This window comes from Sceloporus undulatus, chromosome 3 (genome assembly GCF_019175285.1).
Source record: "Sceloporus undulatus isolate JIND9_A2432 ecotype Alabama chromosome 3, SceUnd_v1.1, whole genome shotgun sequence".
In the NCBI taxonomy this organism is placed as follows: Eukaryota; Metazoa; Chordata; class Lepidosauria; order Squamata; family Phrynosomatidae; genus Sceloporus; species Sceloporus undulatus.
Genome location: NC_056524.1, coordinates 143,633,736 through 143,652,928, shown reverse-complemented (window position 1 = coordinate 143,652,928; position 19,193 = coordinate 143,633,736). Strand labels below are relative to the sequence as shown.

At 36.7% G+C, this 19,193-nt stretch overlaps 1 protein-coding gene across 8 annotated transcripts in view; it reads right to left on the bottom strand.

Moving 5' to 3' along the window:
* The window catches only part of NSD2 (nuclear receptor binding SET domain protein 2), a 162,426-nt gene that overhangs the window by 90,821 nt on the left and 52,412 nt on the right, over window positions 1–19,193 (bottom strand). For 7 of the 8 annotated variants that reach the window (XM_042457077.1, XM_042457081.1, XM_042457079.1 and 4 more), the window contains exons 4-10: window positions 18,661–18,827; window positions 17,352–17,834; window positions 8,518–8,662; window positions 7,508–7,585; window positions 6,132–6,250; window positions 2,814–2,892; window positions 1,885–2,000 (exon numbers count right to left, since the gene is read on the bottom strand). In XM_042457077.1, the coding sequence (XP_042313011.1) occupies window positions 1,885–2,000; window positions 2,814–2,892; window positions 6,132–6,250; window positions 7,508–7,585; window positions 8,518–8,662; window positions 17,352–17,834; window positions 18,661–18,827 (1,187 nt within the window). Of the gene's footprint in view, window positions 1–1,884; window positions 2,607–2,813; window positions 2,893–6,131; window positions 6,251–7,507; window positions 7,586–8,517; window positions 8,663–17,351; window positions 17,835–18,660; window positions 18,828–19,193 lie in introns of those variants that run through there. The other variant, XM_042457082.1, reaches the window with a different exon arrangement.

Here is a 19,193-nt window from a genome sequence, read left to right as displayed (position 1 = left end):
CTTGTCCTCCCTCCCTCTCCTCCACGGCTTTTGGCTCCCTCCCCCTCAGCCCCCAAAAAGTTTAGGGGCGGCACTTGCGCTCCCTCGCTTACCAGGGCCGGGGAGAGAAAAGGGTGCTTGGAGCGTGCACATGCACAGCCCCAAACAAACATTGGGGAGAGCGCCACTTCTGCTCCTCCTGAAGCCAGCAGAGAGCAAACTGGTGCTCTCCCCGCCATTTGTTTGGGGCTGTACGCGTGCACCTCCAACAAGCATCTTTTCTCCCTGGAAGGGAGGGTCCGGACCCCTGAAACCCCCCTCCCAACTAATCCCTGCTACAGTTATCTAGTTTGTGTTGCTTCATCTGCATTCAACTCCAGGAATGTGCAAAGTCAACAGAGAATGAGTTGGATAAGTAAAGAAAGAGCTAAGCCAAGTAGAACCAAAACCACATCGGAATGGTCCATCAGGATTAATAAGGCACCCACTGATGTTGAATCAGGTAGTGAATAACTAAAACCCCTTCTGACTGAATTCAAGGGTATCTCACAGATTTTAAACCAAACAGCATCCATTTATTCTACAGTTGGATTCACACAAGAAATCCTTCTCTATAGCCACTGTGTAATGTGTTGTGTCTCCACGGAGTAACTGGTACCTCTGGAAAGTTCTGTGTCTTTAGATGAAATGCAGTTTCAATTGGTGCCACATGGAAGACATACTTCTAGTTTTTGTTCTCCAATCCATAAAGAAGGCATGTACACTATAATGGGGTGAGGTCAAACCTTTTATTTCAGGTCTCTAGAATATAGTAGGTAATCTAATGCCTTCCAGAAGTTCTGGACTATAACCCTGTAATCCTACCAATGGCCATGTTCTAAGGCGGATGGAAAATTTAATCCAAATACTGGAAGGCACCTAGTATTGTTCCAGATTCAGCTGAAATGACACCCTAGAAGTGGATTCCCCAGCTATTTTCTCATTGTTCTACGTGGTGCCGGTACGAATTAATTCGTTCGCCGCCGCTTTCGAACCTCGAAAATCATCGCAAGCCGAATGCCATGGCTAAGGGGAAAAGCCACGATTTCGTGCGAAAAAGCCGAAAAAAGCACCAAAATTTTTTTCGTACCCGAAAAAAAATTCGTAACCGAACATTATTTCCTATGGATTTTTGTATCCCGGAAATTTCGTACCGGGGTATTTCGTATCCCGGGTACCACTGTATATAATCATATGAAGTATTAAGTAATAAATGGCTGGTTCCATGCTTCACTTAAATAAGCTATTTTCGTACATGCAAACTGTGCTCACATTACTGAAGATTAGTTACACACTTCAGTTGAACATAAATTGCTTATTTATTTATATTATAAGGTAATCTGAATTATTAACCCTGGCACTTGGTTAAAAAAATGTACAAATTATTAAGATTATATGAGCCTCACTCACTTTTCTTTGGCTTGCCCATGCTGGAATGGCCATCATTTCCAATCTGCAATTTGCTCCCCTCATACTATACTGAGGTTCTTTGCAATTGTCCGGAGAATAAAAATGGCTTTTAAAATAGATTAAACTAATCGTGTTTGACTGCTCGTTTTACACAGTACACGTACACACATTCAGGTAACTGAAAAAGAGGAAAGAGTAGTTTGCACAGCTCCCTAAATACATGGCAGGGTCACTTATTCACCACCATTTCCTTCCCTCTATCACTCTGCTTAACATGTGTCAAAAGCTAAAGAAAGATATATAGCAGGAAAGTGAACTAGAGTAGAACGATGCTTACTGAATCTTGTTGCATCTGGTTCTATTTTTAAAGAATATGCTATTTTGTTTTGTTGAAGTCACACATACAGTTGTGTTGGGGTGATTTATATGAAAAGCATCATTCATTAATATTTTTACCTCATTCTCAGTTAAGGAAGTTGAAGGAGATGAACTTTTGCTATAAGCAAGATGCGAAGATTCTTCTGCTGAAGCCCGATTTCGCTTCTTCAGTGGCTTACATGCATCTGATAGACCTGTTGTTGTGGCAAAAGCATTTGTTTACAAAATGAAATTGGAATTCTAGTGTCTTCTCCTTGAAGAAATCTCCTTGAAGTCCATAAAAAACATGCATTCACATGTGTAGGGATCATTTTAGTGTTTTAGACACCCACATTACTGATTTGTAAGATCAAAATATTTTGATAACAATTAAAAACATTTGAGGTAAATCATTTCTTAGTTTATTATTATGTGCATTATACGAATCTTGAGACAGCATATATCATATATTATTCTATATACTGTTCATTTTGCTTACAAGAATTTTAATTTTTCACCCAAAGGTGCTTGGAAAAGATTAGCTTTTATTTTAAAAATGCAGCAGTCAGAAGTTTTCTTTAAAAAAACAGAACAAAACAAATTGGGACAAGTAGTTCTGAGGTTAAAAACTTACCACACCAGAATGCCAATCTTCGTTTCTTGCGCTTCTATTCTACACTCACCTACCTGGAATAAGTCCCAGTGAACTCAGTGGGTTTATGTTTGAGTTGGTATGTCCCAGTTCATGTTGTTAGACAAGGGTATTAGAGACTTCAGATTTCACAGGCTTATTCCCTATGTCCTGCTCCTCCCTCATTTCTCTGTTGAATTGAATATTACTAATTGTATAAATATAAGGAGATATTGACTAACTACAGAAATACAGGAAAAATGCAACTCACACTGGCATTCATATACTGCCATTGTTTTCAATTTAAAATATATCTAGCACCTTTAAACAAACTGAATTTATAATGGGAATAATTCAAAATGATAAATCAAAACTTAGGCAGGGAGGGGAACATTACCTGACTGGTTCTTTTGTGAAGAGGTTTCTGTGACCTTAGAAGAGTTTGTTTTTGCTGTTTTGTCACTGCATGTCTCCCTCTGTTTCAAAAAGAAAAGGAAAAAGAAAAAGAAAAAGAAAAAAAGGAAAATGAAATGAAATAAAAAATTTAAAAACACCTAATCTGGATAAATCTGGCAATTATTTCAGGGCATCTGTTACTAGACAAATATCTTTTTAAAAAAACAAAAACAAATCTATGACAGATATAGTGGACAGAAAAGGGAGACACAATGTTGTAATGGAAAGGCCCAGTTCACTGATATGGTTTTGTCAGTGAAGTTAAGATTCTAATAAGTGAAACAATAATCTATTTTAAAGCCATTTATGGAAGTACGAGTAACACATAATAAGACTCACAACAGTGTTATAGTGATTTCAAATACTCTTAAGAACTAACAACTAGAATGGACCTCACATAAGGAGAGCGAAACTTAAGGATTCTATGGGGCAAACTGCTTGAGCAAGGGTTCACAGTGAGAATGGCTTGACTTTCCTGGTGCTTGCACTTGCAGGCATCTACCGCCTTGCTGTACGATTAGATTATGCATTTGTGTAAGAACATTCTCTGGTTATGTGATGACAAACAGAGCAATACAGGAGAACTGTGCCAGTGGGATTTTCCAGTCCGCCACTCTTCAATCGGATCTTAGTCTGACATGGAATATTCATTATTAGGTTAACTGACTGAAGATTGGAAAAAGACCAAGAGTATGTAAATGCCGGCCATAATACTGTCCTGACAGGAAGATTATAATGCTCTATATGCAACATGTAAATAAGCCTGGTCAGATATTATGGAGATTCATGTCGGAAACAATTGTCTCTCTGTGGTGAGGTCCTGCTTACTTGATACTGTCTCAGAGAAAGAACTGTTGTCTTGCCCTTACCTTCTCAAGCTATTGAGAAAAAAAGACTAAGAATGTTACAACTGCAACAGCTTTTAAGGGTTGGGCCCCTTAAAATGTCAATATCCTTCAGGGACTCAATGGGAGAGGTATAGGAAGACTGGCAGATACCAGGTTAATCCTACTGCTCCAGGTCACCTCATGACTCTAGTGAAAAGTTAGCTCTATTTAACATAGTTGGTCTCCCTCCTTCACAGAAAAGCAAAGTGTAATCAAGTTATTCTATTTTTTAGTTTCTCTGACTAGGGGGACCCTTAACATGCAGAATCAGCTGTTTCCCATAAGAGAATCCAAAATACTTACCAAAGGTGCCAAAATACAGAACATTTGAAGCAGTATTTTCTTGACATTATTTAGCTAATAATTATTTTGTCTTACGTGGCAAATCACAATTGGGGAAAAGGTGGGATACACTGGGGCCTCGTTATCTGCAGGCTTGACATCCGCAGATTTAACCATCTGTGGATGGCAAGCCCTGTTGCCCCCAATAGCAGTGTGTGCATCCGGCCACCCATGGATAACAAAGTCCAATTGTATTAATTAATCATAGAGTCTCTACGAATCCTTCTCTTGCTCAAATTGTTGACTAGTATAAGAGGCTTCCAATCATCAGCATTCTGTTCAACCACCAAGGCAAGAGACATTCAGGTCTAAATGCTTTGCATTTCAGAAAGATTAAGATTATCTGAAGTTAAAATAAAATAACCAAGAGATTCTTTGGATACACTTGCAACTACTGATGATTAAGTGGGGGGGGGACCTATGGCCCCCTACATCTCCAAAAAAATGAGGGATAATTATTTCCTGAAGTCTTCCTTGCACTGCCAATGACTTGAAGCAATGGTGGTGGGAACCCATTCTCCAGGTCCAAATGAAAAGATTCCCTGCATTCTTACACATGAAACAGAATGACTGGACCAAGCCTTAAATATACTGAGTGATGTACTCAAAGTATAAAAACTTGATTAAATCTGAAATCTCAAATTCCTTACACAAGCTTGACTTAACAAAAGAGCAATCAGAAGAATTATTTCCTTGAATAATTTTTTCAAATTTTGTTCTTAAATAAGAGCAACAAAATGTACATAAATTCAAAATATGGTGTGTGTGTGTGTGTGGGTGTGTGTTACTAACAGAAGTTTGAAAACAGCTGCAAGCAGAGAATCAAGGCAACCCTCTGAGTAAGTTCACTCACAGATTAAGCAACATAATGTACACCAGTGTGGCACAAACAGTTCTGCCAGACTTCAGTGCACATTATTTTATGATATTGAATTATACCAAGAGATGGGAATTTTTCAATGCTCCAGGTATTGATAGATTGCAATTCCCATCAATCCCAGGCAGTGTAATTAATGAGGATTGATGGGAACTGCATTTCGTTATCATGGAAGGCCACACAGTATGCAACCCCAAATTATAAAAAAAACTAAAGGCAATTTGAGGGAAGCATGGTTAATGCTCAAAACTGCTTTTTAAAATGACCTATATATTGGCCATGTCATTACAGATAAAAAAAATCTTTTGCAGGCAGTTCAAAATATTTCTTGTACATTTTTTCTTTGATGTTATCTGTACTACATCTTTAAGATGTTATACATGAAAATAAGGCTTTAAGTCCCCATTCCTGAATACAAAATTAAGCTTAGCTTGTAGAACTGGAACTTAACAACACAGGGAGAGGAGGACCAGATTAAAAAGACAAGGAAGCATGAACACACAAATTCAATCTTACAGCCAATATGCAGGAATAAATATTTTATAGTCACCTAGTGCACTGATCCAGCCTTGAAACCCAATGTTCCAGGTTTAACAGTAGTATAAATTACTTGTTTCTGCATCTATTATGATTGTTAAAGACATCAGAACAAAAAGGAGATGTTCTGTATATGGTATTGCTTCTGCAAGTCAATTTATTAACATGCTACCATAGCAGTACTACCTGTTTCTCACTTTTGTATGTCAATCATTCCAGGACATCCAGGACTTTTAAGAATGACATTTCTTCTCCTTTCCATACTGTGAGACATGTTGGCCACCAGATACTTTTAGTAAGAGATGAAAAGAGAACTAGTGTAATGACTGCTACTGTCAGTTAAGCATGGGGGGGGGGGAATCACTTCCCACAATGCAATCTATTATATTTTCCCTCTCTCAGCTTATATGGCTCTTCCATTCATATAAGTAGTTTAAAACAATACAGACTCGGAGATTTATGGCAACATACAAGATGTTTTACTTGAATCTCAAGCTTCAATGTTTTTTAAAAATGCACTCGCTAACCATCCATAATTAATTTGCTGCAGTCATCAGGGTAATAACCAAGTGTTGTCCTGCTACAATGTACCCAAACAAGCCAATGGCATAATTACCTTCTGATAATTCTTTTTATCCATCCTGAGCTTTTTCCTAGGTGCTTCCTCAACTTCAAAATCTTCTGTGTGTTTCTTTGTCCTCTTTATTGGTTTCCTTTTATTTCCATGTAAGTTACCTTGGAGCAGGGGATGGGGGGAAACTTACATGAAAAAGATCTAAAGCTTACTTAGAAATTTTCTTGAACTGTTTTAGTAACATAACTACTCTAATACATTTTAATAGGTTTTATAAACCTGGGGTTTACAGACTCTTGATAAAATAGGTTTTACAGTTCAAATACCTCAACTGTAAATAAAAGACATGGTTCAATTGTTTTAATAATGAATCCATAATCCGAAGTCTCTGGGGCATTATTAAGTTACCTCTGCCTTATAAGATCATTATTGTGACATATATCATTTCTCTGCTTGGTTTGAGAGGTATACAGTAATGTATGTGGTATGTAGATTTATTTTGAACAAATGCAAAAAAATCTCAATTTTAATGTATTATGTCAATCAAAGCCTTAAAAAACAAAGACCATGAAGAAGTGTGTTAAACATTTGTATTTTTACATATGAGGGACAGGGCCAATTGAATGCAATCAAATTCCATATTACAGGCTTTAAAAGAGAAGACCAACAGCTAATTTACACATTGTAATTTAACAGCTCTTCTACTTTGCTATACACATATTCCACTCACCCATCCACCCAAAAAGCTAGAGGATAGCATCCAAGTTACTCAGGTATCAGCTGCTTCCCTTGGGTTTCAAGTCTAAATCTAATTGATGATCCCAACTGGAGGACACTCGTGGAATCAATGAAAATATAATATCAATGTCTATGTAAACTTCATTGATTCAATTGATATTCTTTAGTTAGGACTACTCTATTCTTTAGTAGCAATTCTATTCTTTAGTAACAATTACATTGTTTTCAGACTATATATTGTTATTTTATGAACAAATGGTTTCATTAAAAAGCTACAGATGATATTCAGTGATGTCAACTAGCATCGTGAAACATACTGAAGCCAACATTGATGATATATCTTGATCTTGTCTGAGAAATGACTGATAGAATCTATATTGGCATACAATGATGGTATAAAAGTATACCCAAATATGAGAGACATATTGTATAGATATGAAGAAAGAAATATACATTTTAATTAGTTTGAGAAATTAAATTATCCTAAAGTTGGACAAAATTCAGTACTACAGCACTCAAGTATTTCATTAAGGCTCCATGAAAATTCTAAAGTCAAAAAACAAAACAAAACAAAAACAATTGAATGTAAAAAAAATGATGTTTTGCAAGCAGTCTTAGAAAAGCCACACTTAAATATTACTTATAATGAATCAAAAGTACACAGCACAGGTTTCAATTACTTCTGGATCTTGATCTCCTCTTAGGTGATGCTTGAAACACTTTACGTTTGGTCTCTCCCACATTCTTCTGTGATGAACCTTGAGAGACATAGAATGTTGTGTACTGTTGTTTTTAAAACTTACATCCAAGTATTTTACACACTGAAACAAAGCTGTTAACTTCCCTACAAAATGTTATTTCACACAGAGATAACAAAACTGACTGCACTTTTTATACATTTTTCCAAAACTGACAAACCTGGCAAACACACAATCATTCCTCTCATTGCCCAAAGCAGCAACCCGATGGCTTAAACAGTTTGTAATAAACCAACAAAATTATTATACTAAATACATATTTTATTGTAATTGCTGCTGCTGCTATTTCTGCTACTATAGGAACTACTGCTACAGAAAATGATAAATATTACTTCCTTCATTTCTCTAGTATATTAACTATTCCAGTTAATTTTTACCATCACGTATCAGGATAGGAAACAATGTATTTATCAAGAGAGGAATCTAGCCAATTCTTTACAGTCTCTATCACTATTTCATTAGAAATAGTCAATAAGTAATTTATTATTTGGAAACACATTTCTAATATTTAGATATGCCACCACTCTCAATTATTATAAACAAAGAAAAATGGAATTACAAACTACACAATAATTTTAAGAACTATAATTACATTAATATTTAAATTCAAAAGCTGGATTTAATTGACCACATTTTCATCATTCTCCCTTAACTGACAATAATAGGAATGGCAGCTGCTTGTAGGCAGAAAGGGAATGAGAAACCAGCAATATCTAAACATTAAGTTTACATAGAGAAATTTTGTGGAACAATCACCAAGAAATTGAAATATTATTGACTTTTATTGTAAAGACTACATTCACTGCTATCAACACAACACACCAAAATCAGGAGTGGAAAAAGACTGCTCTCTCCACAAGATTCACTGTGTAATTAGTTAATATCACTACATGTATTAAACTTAGAGTATACTAGCACAGTTTTACGTTTACCAGTGTCTTCTTCAGATTTGGGAGAGGTCACTATGCCAAATTTTGTGTTATAGCGTGCTTTCTGTTTTTCACTAAGCATGTTCCACTGTGATTCCAGCAGCTCTTCAATTTCATCAGCTGAGGCCTCTGGATGTTCAGTAATCACCTGAGCAAACATAATACTTGTTCAAATATTAATATATATATGTATATATTTAGCTAAAAGTAATGTTTTATTTCTAAAATTCTTCAAGAATGAGATGAAGAAATCTTCACTTATGTTATGGGATGCACAAAAGTCTGGTTAGGGTGTCTATACACCTATAGTAATTGGTGAACACATACTAAGAGGCTATAAAACGTTATTAATCTGGACTAAGCTGTTTCATCACACTTCATGCATACTATGTAAATCAGTGTTAAGTTTATTTTTAATAAAACTGAAGTAAATTAATTATTTAATAAATATAACCTGTCCCTATAGGTTAATAAACAGTAATAAATATAATGTGTCACTTATACACTTATTAATATAGAAAAAACATGAGCCAATACAGGATAACAAACTAAACTGTGAGGTTTGAGTCTAGTCTCTGCCATGAATTTAAGTTGCCTTGATCAAACTGACCCATCCCCAATTGTCATCCACCTGCAATATAGGCACAATCTAGAGGCACATAATGCAGCAACTTTGGTGAAAGTCAATTCAAAGATATAGCCATGTTAGTCTATAGAATCAGTATGTAGCATCTTTGAGACTAACTGAAAGAAAGAAGTCGGCAGTATGAGCTTTCATAGACTGCAGTCTACTTCCTCACAGAAACAAATAAAAAATAGCATTATTGGTGCACTGGAACAGTTCTGACCACTTGAAATCATCACATAAATGCTATGTATTATGCCATGTATTAGTACTATGTACTATGTACTATGCACTATGTATTAATTATAAAGGTCAGTATTCTGTGGTGTCTTTCTGGTAAGACAGAACATTATGTTTTCACAAATACTTCAGTCTACACTACAGCCATAGAGGAAATCCAATGGAATGGCTGCAGAACTGGTTGCACAACCAGTAACATATTTAGAGACCACAAATGCACTACTGCTTACACAAATGAAAAATTCTGCTAATGCACTCATATCCGCCACTCATGTTACATTGGGTAATAATAATAATAATAACAATAATGTTTTATTTCTATTTTCCCGCCTCTCCCGACGGATTGAAGCGGGATTACAACAGTATTTCAGACAATAAAATATCTAACATTACAATTTAAAAACAATTTAAAACCATATATCTAAATGGGATAGTCCAATATTAAAACCACAATACATCCTGCGATAAAATTATCTTGATTTTTCCTGAGGTGAAGTTTTCTTCAGATCTTATAGAAGATCAGGGGGGTATCCTTGCCGGAAGAGATGTGTTTTTAGTGCCTTCTTGAAGGCATCTAAAGTTAGAATCAGTCTGATCTCTTCTGGAAGATTGTTCCAGAGCATGGGAGTTATAGCTGTGAATGCTCTTTGGGAAACAGTTACTAGTCTGACTCTTGTATGAGCTAGTAGATTGTTCTGAGAGTGCGAGGCGGATTGTACCGGGAGAGGCGTTCCCTCAAGTAACTCGGGACCAAGCCATATAGGGCTTTAAAGGTGATAACCAACACTTTGTAATGCGCCCGGAAGCTAATTGGTAGCCAGTGTAGAGATTTTAATACAGGTGTTATGTGGTCTGACCTGGAAGTTCCGGTGACCAATCTGGCTGCTGCATTTTGTACTAGCTGAAGCTTCCGAACTTGGTACAAAGGTAGACCCACGTAGAGGACATTGCAGAAGTCTAAACGAGAGATTACCAGTGCATGTACCAGTTTCAAGGTCCTTTTGGTCCAAGTAGGGGCGCAGTTGGCGTATCAGCCGAAGCTGGTACCAAGCACTCTTGGCCATCGCATCTACTTGAGATGATAACTGTAGAGATGAATCCAGGAGTACTCCCAAACTGCAAACTTTGTCCTTTAGGGGAAGTGTGACCCTGTCCAGGACTGGGTGGCAAATTTCCCTGCCTGGGCTTGGGGTACCTATCACGAGTACCTCTGTTTTCTCTGGATTCAATCTGAGTTTGTTTTCCCTCATCCAACTCATTACTGACCCTAGGCAGGCGTCCAGAGGAGAGATGCCATCCTTAGTCACTGTGTCAGTCGGAGACAGAGAGATAAATCTGGGTGTCATCAGCATACTGATAACACCTTGCCCCATGTCTCCAGTTGATCTCATCCAGCGGCTTCATGTAAATGTTAAACAGCATGGGGGACAGAACGACGCCCTGAGGGATGCCAGATGTCAGCTCTCTTTTGCGAGAGCAGCTGTCCCCCAGCCTCACCATCTGGAATCTGCCCGAGAGGTTGGAGCGGAACCACTGGAGCGCAGTGCCCCCAATACCTAATTCCCTCAGGCATTCCAGAAGGATACCATGGTCTATGGTATCGAAGGCCGCTGAGATTTCAAAGAGCACCGACAGGGTCACACTTCCCGTTGACGGAGATCATTGACTAAGGCGACCGTGGCTGTCTCAACTCCATAACCCGCCCTGAAGCCAGTTTGAAATGGGTCCAGATACAGTCCGTCCTCGCCTTACACGGGGGATCCGTTCTGGATCCCTCCGCGTAAGGCGAATTCCGCCTATGCTCGAGCCCCATTGGAAACAATTGAATGGGATGCGCCGCCCCTTCTGCCCCGTGGCTTGAGTGCGTATGCTCAAGGCCGCGTATGGCGCGGGCGCACTGTAATCGGTTTCATCCAAGACAGCTTGGAGTTGGAAGGCCACTGCTCTCTCGATCACTCTGCTCAAGAATGGTAATAAGGAGACTGGTTGGTAGTTATTTCTGATCAGGGGGTCTTCAATGAAAAAGGAAAATAAATGCAACTTTGAAACCTGGGGTGGGCAAAGTGTGGCATACAGAGCACACCTAACTCCCAAAGAATTGTGTGTTGTGTTTGTGTGGCCCCACTGCTGGAAAAAACAACCAACAAAAATTAGATTTTGCTGGTCATAAGAGGCCTTTAGGAAGAAAGACTGTATCTTTTTGAGGTATGAACAGCACATTTCTGATCCTCACTTCAATAACGCCCCCCCCCAAAAAAAAACCCAAATCTGGAAGTGGCTGTCCAATCACTTACAATTTGCTATTCCTTACTCTTTTCTTTCTTTCTTTCTTTTCTTTTTTTTTTCTTCTCCTTTTGGGAGGGGGGAGCAAAAATACAAGACACAAAAATGGAACCTAGTTTTGACAAAGTTGTCTGTTCTTCTTTTAACATTGCAGTACCTGATTACAATAAATATATTATAGTAAGAAGGATAAGGAAGGGAACTGGTTTTCAAACTACCTTAATTGGCTCCTTTATTTTTTTTTAAAGAAAAACAATTTTTCTTAAGTCCCTAATCAACATACTTTAAACTGCAAGATGCAGTGGTGTGCATACAGGATGGACAATATGGGATATTCTACCTTGATTCCAAAAGTAAAGATCATGAAAACTGTAACTGCAACTTGTATTTAAATTTTAACAATAATTTGGTCTCTATAAAGGAAATTTATGTGACTTTACATCAGTTAATAAATACTACATTAAAAGTACAAAATGGCTTATTAAAATGTTAATATAAAACCATTCTTACACATAACTTTCAAATGTTTTAGTAGAAGTGTTTTAATATTCTCTAAAAGGCATACAGCAGTTCTACAATAATTAATTTAAAATATTCTCCAACAGTTCTTCCCCTATACCTTTTTTATTATCATATAGAATGTATGCCACTGGCAGGTTTCATTTGTATCGATTTTTTAATTGTATGTAGAGCGCTGTTTAAATTTACAGTGCTGTATAAATAAAGTTTAATAATAATAATAATACCTACCATCAAATGATATACTTTTTATTTCTTCATTTAGGCCTTTTGAAAGTATAAACATAACCCTGAATTACCACTTTTCACAGCCCCTGTGAGGGGGCCCAGACCTCAAAAATTCCTGGAGATGGGAGAGTTGACATTTAACATACTTGTACACTGGTTGTTCCATGATTAAGAATTTCTTACCAAGTGAGGTTCACACCAAGTCACTCATACAGATAACATTGAGAACCTAAGACAACTCAACAGGAAATATGTACAAAATAGTGTAAGCCAAAAGATAGCCCATACAAAACAATCCATACTTTACATTAAACTTGGGAATCTGCCCAGGGTGCTAATTTTAATCCCAACTCCTGCTGCCATACATGGACCTCTCCAACAACCTAGGAGTGACAACACTTCACTTCGGGGATTTATCTGGAGCCACAGCTATTTTTTCCCCAAGGATTTAACTACTGTATTGGTGAGTGGGGTAGGTTCCAAGCCATTTCACAGGGTTTTTTTTTTTTTACTATTTGGGGTGATTTTTCACAAACACCCAAAAATGAAAATGGAGAGTTGGGGTCCTTGGGACCCAAAACAAAACGAATGGGGCAGAATATGGCCTGCAGGCCATACTTTATCCACCTCTGATTTGCATCCAATAGGGTGAGCAATTTTGAGAATTCAGAAATTCACTAAAGATGCATTATACAAATCTCATCACATGATTATTATTACAGGAGCATCTTATTACAATTAAATCAAGTATTTTGTGCATTCAACCATTCGATATCCTAAAAAAATTTTTTTTACTACAGGAGTTCTCTCTACCAAATTAAAAAACAAAAACCTTTGACAGAAACTTAAGATTCTCCTTGTCTACCATGAGGCACCATTGGCTGCTTTCAGATGTCAGTCCAAATCATGTTTTGGAACTACAACAGTTATCTTTGGTGTCAAACACCTTTCTGAAAAAAATTAGAAATTCTTGCTCCCATTTTGGATTAAAAGTAACCTCAAAAGACATCCAAACCTAGAGAAACTATGATTAATCTTGATTATGTCTTAAAGCTGGTTTATTTCAAGAAACTATAATTATAATTAACCAGTCTAGGCTATGGACATCATGCTAAACTGTCACTGACATAAAAAAGAAGTGAAAGCTTTTTTTAAATCTCTTTGTGGTCATACTGGAGAGCACAGGAGGGTGCTTGGAAGACAACATTCACTGCAGTTTATTATTATAATCTGAAAATATCATAGTTTAGTATTATGTGAGAACACAAAAGTTTAACAGCTGCATTAACTTTGCCTGAAACATATTTTGATTTGCCTGAAAAGTTTCCTCAAACCCAAACCCAATTTTAAAGCCCCCCCCCCGCCACTCTGCTTCCCATAGTTCTTCTACTATGTATCAGTACAAAAGACTTTGAAGCGGGTACAGTTCAAGTAGTACAGTACTAAGAAGCTTTTCCCCCCACTACAGGCAAAATATAAACTGATACAAATCTCAGTACTCTGAGGATAACCTTAAAGGCTCATGTATTTCTCAGTTTCAGTTCCCTAATCTGGGCATACTATTTGGATCATATTTTTAAAAAATGTCTGATATTTATGGTATGGGAAGGTGGCCCAGAACAAAATTTTTAACGATCATATAATTAGGAAATCATTACTGAAAGTATGGAAAATCTATAAAGAAAAAAATATACAGAACCATCCCAGACTGGGTATCCCCACACAAAGCATTATTTAAAAGAATTTATGTATAAGGCAGAGGTTGGTTAAGGTATAAAGAAATTCTGAAAACAGAAAACGGAAAAAGAATAATTAAAACAAAAGAAGAATTAGAAGGGAAAGGAATTAAATTACAATGGTTTTCTTATTACCAATTGGTTGAACAATATAAAGTAGACAATAAACAAACAGGATTCAGTTTGGAAGAGACAGAGTTAGATGGAATTATTTCTAAAGGAAAGAGAAAAGGGCTTATTTCAAAACTATATAAACTCTGTCTTAAATTAGAATTAGAAATGGAAACAATCAAACCTTGTATGGTTAGCTGGGCAAAAAATATTGGACATACAATAAACTTGGAAAAATGGGAAAGGGCCTGGGGGAAAGATTTAAAATTCTCTCTATGTATGGATATAAAAGAAAACCTGGTAAAGATGGTATCATAGATGGTATTTGACCCCTTCCAGATTAAGTAAAATATATAACACTAATAAAGGACTATGTTGAAGGTGCAATAAAAACGTGGAATCCTTTTACCATATGTGGTGGACATGCCCCAAAGTAAAAAAAAATTGGAAAGAGATTCACCAGACTATACAAAAGATATTTCAAATGAATTCGATTTTGAACCTGAACTGTTTTTGTTAAATTTGGTAGATAATAAAGATGTAAGAGTGAAGATAAAACCAATATTGTATCTAATAACGACAGCAAGGATCTCACTAGCACAATTTTGGAGAAACGCACAAGTCCCCTCTGTAGATATATGGCTCTATAAGTCTCTGGAAACTGTAGAAATGGATAAAATTACGATGGCATTGAAAGATAGATCTGATGATGTAAACTAGATCTGGGACCCACTGATGAAATATTGTAAAGATAGATGGACAACTTAAACAGATTTATCTTTTAGTAGACTTTATTTTGTTTTGTGAAAAAGGCAATTGTTTTTTGTGGGTTTTTCGGGCTATGTGGCCATGTTCTAGCAGAGTTTCTTCCTAACGTTTCGCCAGCAACTGTGGCTGGCATCTTCAGAGAATGTTTGCCTGGAAAGGACTTGGCATGTGTGTGTGTGTGTGTGTGTGTGTGTGTGTGTGTGTGTGAGTGACCTGGAAAGGCAGGAGTGATTTGCATGTGTATTGTTTGTTGCTGATGGCAGTCCTCAGGGTGTGACAACAAACAATACACATGCAAATCAGGTCACACAATATTTATAGCCAAGTCCTTTCCAGGCAAACATTCTCTGAAGATGCCAGCCACAGTTGCTGGTGAAACATCAGGAAGAAACTCTGCTAGAACATGGCCACATAGCCCGAAAAACCCACAAAAAACTATGGATGCCGGCCATGAAGGCCTTCAACTTCACAAACAAGCAATTATTATTATATATCGGTTAAGGGGTGGAGATTTAAGAAAGAATATTATATAAATACGTAATCTTCTGTGATATAAATATACATATAGGCAAACACACACACACACACACACACACACACACACACACACGAGATATAGTAATTGAAGGTTTCATAGCCGCATATTGTTTCTGTTGTAATAGAGGAATATATTTGAATAGCTGTTAAGATGGTATTTACTATAACTAATAATTTGGGTGAGGGATTAGGTGGGGATTTTATAACAAAGAGGCTGATAATCAATTCTTTTTTTTGTTTTGTTTTTCTATTTTCATTTGTATATACTGTACTGTATTGTAAACTTTTTAAAAAATGTCTGATAATGCAGTGATCTGAACATTTTTCAAAAATTGCTGTGAAGCGATTTTTCACCTCAAAGCATTCAAGGCACTCTGAGTTGGCAACTCCCAATGGAGCCAGTCTCTCTCACTTTCGCTTCCCCTATGTATTAGAACAGGTACAAGACAAGCAAAGAAAGCCACACATAACCTCTGTAGCTCTTCTGAGCATAACCAGCAAGGAAAATATTTTTTTTAATCCCTTGTAGTGATTTGCTATAAACAACAGATCAAGTGGTTAAATTCAGGAAAAAACTTTGATGACTGTCTGACTGCTAAAGCAAGGTGTTTTATTGGACTGGCACGTTTATAGATTTTGTACTTAATAAGAAATAAATTAAGATGTAGTAAAATAGTGAATGAAAGAGGATGTATCCAACTGTTCCGCAAAAAAGAATCATTTTCTGTGGGAGGGAAGGAAGCAGGGTTTTTTGTATGCTTGGTTGAACCAACGGGGCTTGAATATCCGTGGTATTACTGAGTTGGAATGGATCCCCCATAAATCAGGAGGGATGACTATATATATTTCATATTAAATTTTTGCCTGTTTTAATTTTACATGTTTTTATCTAGTTTAGTTGCTTCAAATATGTTTTTAATTCATTTTAAATGTATCTGTTTTATTTGTTTTAAGTTTGATGAGCTGCCCTAAAACCCAGTTCTGGGAGATAGACACATACCAAACAAATACATAAAACAAATACGATTGGAGTCATCTACAGAACAAGACCAATACTATACAGAAATATTATGTCTGCTGGTAGTCATTAAATGAGACAGAATAGCAGCAGAGGCTCTTGGGATATAATGTTAGAAGGGACCAAAAAGGATCTCTTTACATACTGCATCTCTTCATCACCTATACTTCTTTTCTGTTAAAAGAAATATTTTTATCCTAATACAGGTACCAGAGTAAGCACTGAAACAAGATATCCTGAGACATTTTTGTTTTTCTTCCAAGCAGTTACAGGGGGCATTAACTGAATTGGGTTTGCAATGCATGGGCCTTTCCTGAATAGTTTTGCAATTTAAATCCCTCAGTGATTTGCCTCCCAAGAAAAACCCAATATTATCCCTATACCATATGTGAAAAGCCCAAAGCAGACAAAACTTTCAGGCCATCTGTGAAATAGATAGCTGAGTTTAGGATAAGATCTTAATTTGCCTACATTACACTTACAATTTTTGTCAGCCAGTTTTCCCATGTCTCCCCTTTAGTTTGGTCATAACGTGCAAAAACTGCTAGTACTCTGGACACTGCAGAAGCACTTCTGTTTAATCAGAGCCCTGCTCTGTGCACAAGCCTAGGAAATTAAGTAATGTGGCTATGGGGAATCTGCGCATTACAGGGACAAATAATTTCATATACTACAGCCATGTGGCAACTCTGGGATGCTATCACAAGGAAAATTGATTTATATAATGGAGAATTAAAATTAAACTCCTAATACAAGTTCTGAAGGCACAAACCTCATCTCTGTGTTTTTGACAAAAAACCAAGAACTGAGAAACGGCATCTCCTTTTCTGCCTCGTGGAAGATATGGAACAGGCTTTTTCCTACTGACGGGAGAGCCTGAGCCTCTTTTGGCTTCTTTCTCTTCAAGGACTTTTTCAGGACTGCTATTCTTAGCATGGCTGACCATTTCTTCAGGTTCAGTCATTACAAGCAATTTTGCTTTCCTCCTCCTCTTGGCAGGAATATGATAACCTTTCTTTGATTTCAAAGTCTGAGAAATGTCTTCATCTGTGTAAATTTTATCCATTTCTTCCAAAGTTTTAACAACAAGACCTGCTTCCTTTGCTACTTGAGGATTAAGAAGAGGTCTGCCCCTAATATAAATGAAAGTATATTTGGCTTTCCGTTCTTCCATTGTCAATAATAATGCATTTTTTGCTTGTTTAACACCCATTTCCCACTGTGGACGTAGTTTTCCAGAAATAGGTTTTAACATCTGTAGAGAAATGCCAGAGTTGATTAAACATGAATAACTGATCAAGATCAAAAATACAAAAAAAGTCTACATGAATTGTGAAAATCATCATCATCATCTACACCCCACCTTTTCTTAAAATCAGAACTCAAGGTAGCCTATAATCCACACAAAATCCATACAATATAGTTAAAACATACCAAAACATTAATACTAAAATGTCAACATTTAAAAACAATTTAAAATATACAAGTAAAATGATTAAAGAGCAATTAGTCTAGCATCCACTAAAAATCTCTTTGTAGAAAAACCTTCAGTTCTTAAAAGATTGTCAAAATTTAAAAAAAAAAATTGGCTGCTGAAATACAGTAAAGGAAAGGGGCATTCTGGCCTCCTGAGGAAAGGAGTTCCAGAGCTGAAAGGAAAGACACTATTTGTGTCCCCACCAGCCATGCCTGTGAAGGTAGTAGGATTGAGAAAAAGATCTTGCTTGAGGATTTCAGAACTCCAGCAGGGTCATATCAGCCTGAACCTAAGCCACAGGAGAGTATAATTTTACTATCAAAAAGCACAAAACAAAACTTCACAGCTGTAACACACAAACACATAATTTCAGACCACTCACTGGTGTGAGAGACTGTGTGGTCAGACTCTCACAAAAGAAAACACTAATTAGCAAATGACCTGAAGTTTGGCATGGAACTATGATTTTTTTAAAGAAATGTGTGAAGAGTCTTGATAAGGTATTCAGTATTCCCCAAATCATTTGCAGCACTTCATTATGTATATTTAATCTGATAATATACCAACCACGCTGACACACGGAGCACCTATAATCAATTTTTACCTTCATTTTGTCTGCTTTGGTAAGGGAATGTTTTGCACTTTCCTGGCATAACTGTTCAAACTGTTCTTCTCCTTTGAATGGTACAAGACTTTTTTCAAATACCCAAGCTCGTTCTGGAGCATCTCCAAAGAACTGCACATGATACTGACGAAAACTCTTCTTTCGACCTGAAAAATGTAAAATTCCTATTTATTTATATACATTTAAATTCTGGTCTAATCTAGATAGTTATGAATGAAAATAGGCCAAAAGCACAAAGCTTGTGTAAAATCATAATCAGCAAAAAACATTTGTTTAAAACCCTAGTGTTATAATCTTCCAAGACTTCATCTTATTTCATAATGTTTGACATCATGTCCCATGTCTATATATAGATTGTTCAAGCAGAATGCTTATGAATTCTATCTCTGAATGGTCTATACAGTATAATGCACATATCTGCAGTGGTTACATTCCAAAACCACCACCATCACCATTCCCTGTGGATACCTGAATCTCTGGCGGATACTAGGGCACTCTATTGTTTTCAATTA